The sequence below is a fragment of the Alternaria postmessia genome, assembly GCF_024291825.1.
Source record: "Alternaria postmessia strain BMP 2775 chromosome Unknown scaffold_294, whole genome shotgun sequence".
In the NCBI taxonomy this organism is placed as follows: Eukaryota; Fungi; Ascomycota; class Dothideomycetes; order Pleosporales; family Pleosporaceae; genus Alternaria; species Alternaria postmessia.
Genome location: NW_026260367.1, coordinates 3,180 through 4,909, shown reverse-complemented (window position 1 = coordinate 4,909; position 1,730 = coordinate 3,180). Strand labels below are relative to the sequence as shown.

Here is a 1,730-nt window from a genome sequence, read left to right as displayed (position 1 = left end):
TTGACCAAGCGCTGGCCCAGCACTGCTAAGCGAAAGCAGCATTGTCGTGCTGTTGAAGCTTGACTGAACGAGGTATCAGCGTCCAAGGATTCCCCTGCACGCTATGATGATGGAGAGCAGAACGCTAAAACGCAGGAACCCAAGCACAATGGCCAGTGCGATGAGATCAAGTGGGGTGAACCGCGCGCCTCTGTTGGCGGTGCGCATCGACTATCACACAGCAGCTGCTCGGCGCCTGGGGCTATCTCTTCGCGATGGGTGGGTCTCAAAGGAGTCGTGAGGATCTAACTTGGTTGAATCACGTCCTCAGCGATGCCGAGATACTCGCTGATATTTAAGGATGGAGCAGCATGAGTTGTGCATTTACTTTGCAATGTCATCGCTTATAGGCTCGTGAGAAACCCCATCCGTTATCACCACCTGCCTTTTCTCACCCTTCCCTCCTGCCCGGCCATCTCTCCGCCTCGTTTCTCCAAACTTCGCTGTCTCTACTTCGCATTCTAAAGAGTCTCTCGTCCGAGTAGTATCCGCTGAAGACGACGTTCTCTCCGATCCTCTGTTCTTTCTTTTCTCCAACTCTTTGGTCCAACGTCGCGTCCAATATCGCACCGTCTCGTGCGTCGCCCGCACGCAATGTCGACCGTATTACTACCTGCTTCGGCTGCGCCTTTTAAGCCCCGATCAAGAGCCTCTGTCGTACTAGCCTCCGAGGTCCAGCCATGGTTGGAGCAGACACTCAAGGGAGCAAAACAAGGCCGCTGTCCGTTGAACAACGTTCGGCAACGCACAAAGTTCTTCAAAGATATTCTTTCGCAGTCCAGCGCCATATGGTCGCTGTGTTCTATCATGGTGCCAAAAGCCCCGGATTCGGAACTGCGCAAGGACCCCAACCCACTGGTAGAAGCACTCTTCAACTATCAGCTAATCCACATAGAGGCCTACGTCGTACTTGTCGACATGGTTTCAGAGCATGACATGGCATTCAAGCTTACAGACAAGACCATCGACGCGCTTGTCGAGTACCACAAGGACGTCTACTCCGTTGATGTATCCGCCAGCACTTGTGAGTATGCTGAGAGGGAGCAGCAGTTGGAGGAGCTCAAGGAGAACTTTGTCCAGGCTATCAACCGCTTTGTATTCCGAACTGATGTCAAGGCTCTGGAAGCGCTTGAAAAGGACGGTGCAGGAGAGCTACTCGAGGGACGAGGTGAAGACGTCAAAAACGCCGTCATGGCATTGTTTCTCCCGCTCCATCCTCCTCCACCGAGTGTCGTCTATGCCAACCAACCAGTACCACTTGTTCTGGCTCAGCTACACAGTGGGTGCCGATACAGTGGCAGTCAGCCGCCATGGATATATGAGAAAGGTACCATGGATGGCAATTGTGGTCAGCAGGATGATCAGACCAGCATCATCGAACACGGGCAACATGCGCTCCAAACCTGTAATCTCACTTTCCCATACGCATTTACAGCGCAATCTGGGGGGGTGATGATAGGGGTATAGCTCCGTGAAAGTCGTCCGAAGGCGGCCGACCTGCGTTCCATCACCAACACCTAGGCCTCACTCAAGTTGACATGACGCCCGCGACAGATGACGAAAAACACGGCGAGAGTGAAAAGTTGAGAGCTACGGTACTCTATCGAGACGATCATCTGCCGAGGAATCTTCTCGGATCAATCCCAAAACAGTCTCAAAGGGAAACGTACTTCGGAGCCTCTTTACATCAG

At 52.9% G+C, this 1,730-nt stretch overlaps 1 protein-coding gene across 1 annotated transcript; it reads left to right on the top strand.

Annotated features, from left to right (window-relative positions):
- Positions 1 to 633: 633 nt before the first annotated feature.
- J4E82_011688 (uncharacterized protein) lies at positions 634 to 1,506 on the top strand (the record flags this gene model as incomplete). Its single annotated transcript, XM_051737883.1, has 1 exon — positions 634 to 1,506. One exon carries the CDS (start codon positions 634 to 636, stop codon positions 1,504 to 1,506), a length of 873 nt encoding a protein of 290 aa, XP_051582359.1.
- Between the last annotated feature and the right edge of the window lie 224 nt (positions 1,507 to 1,730).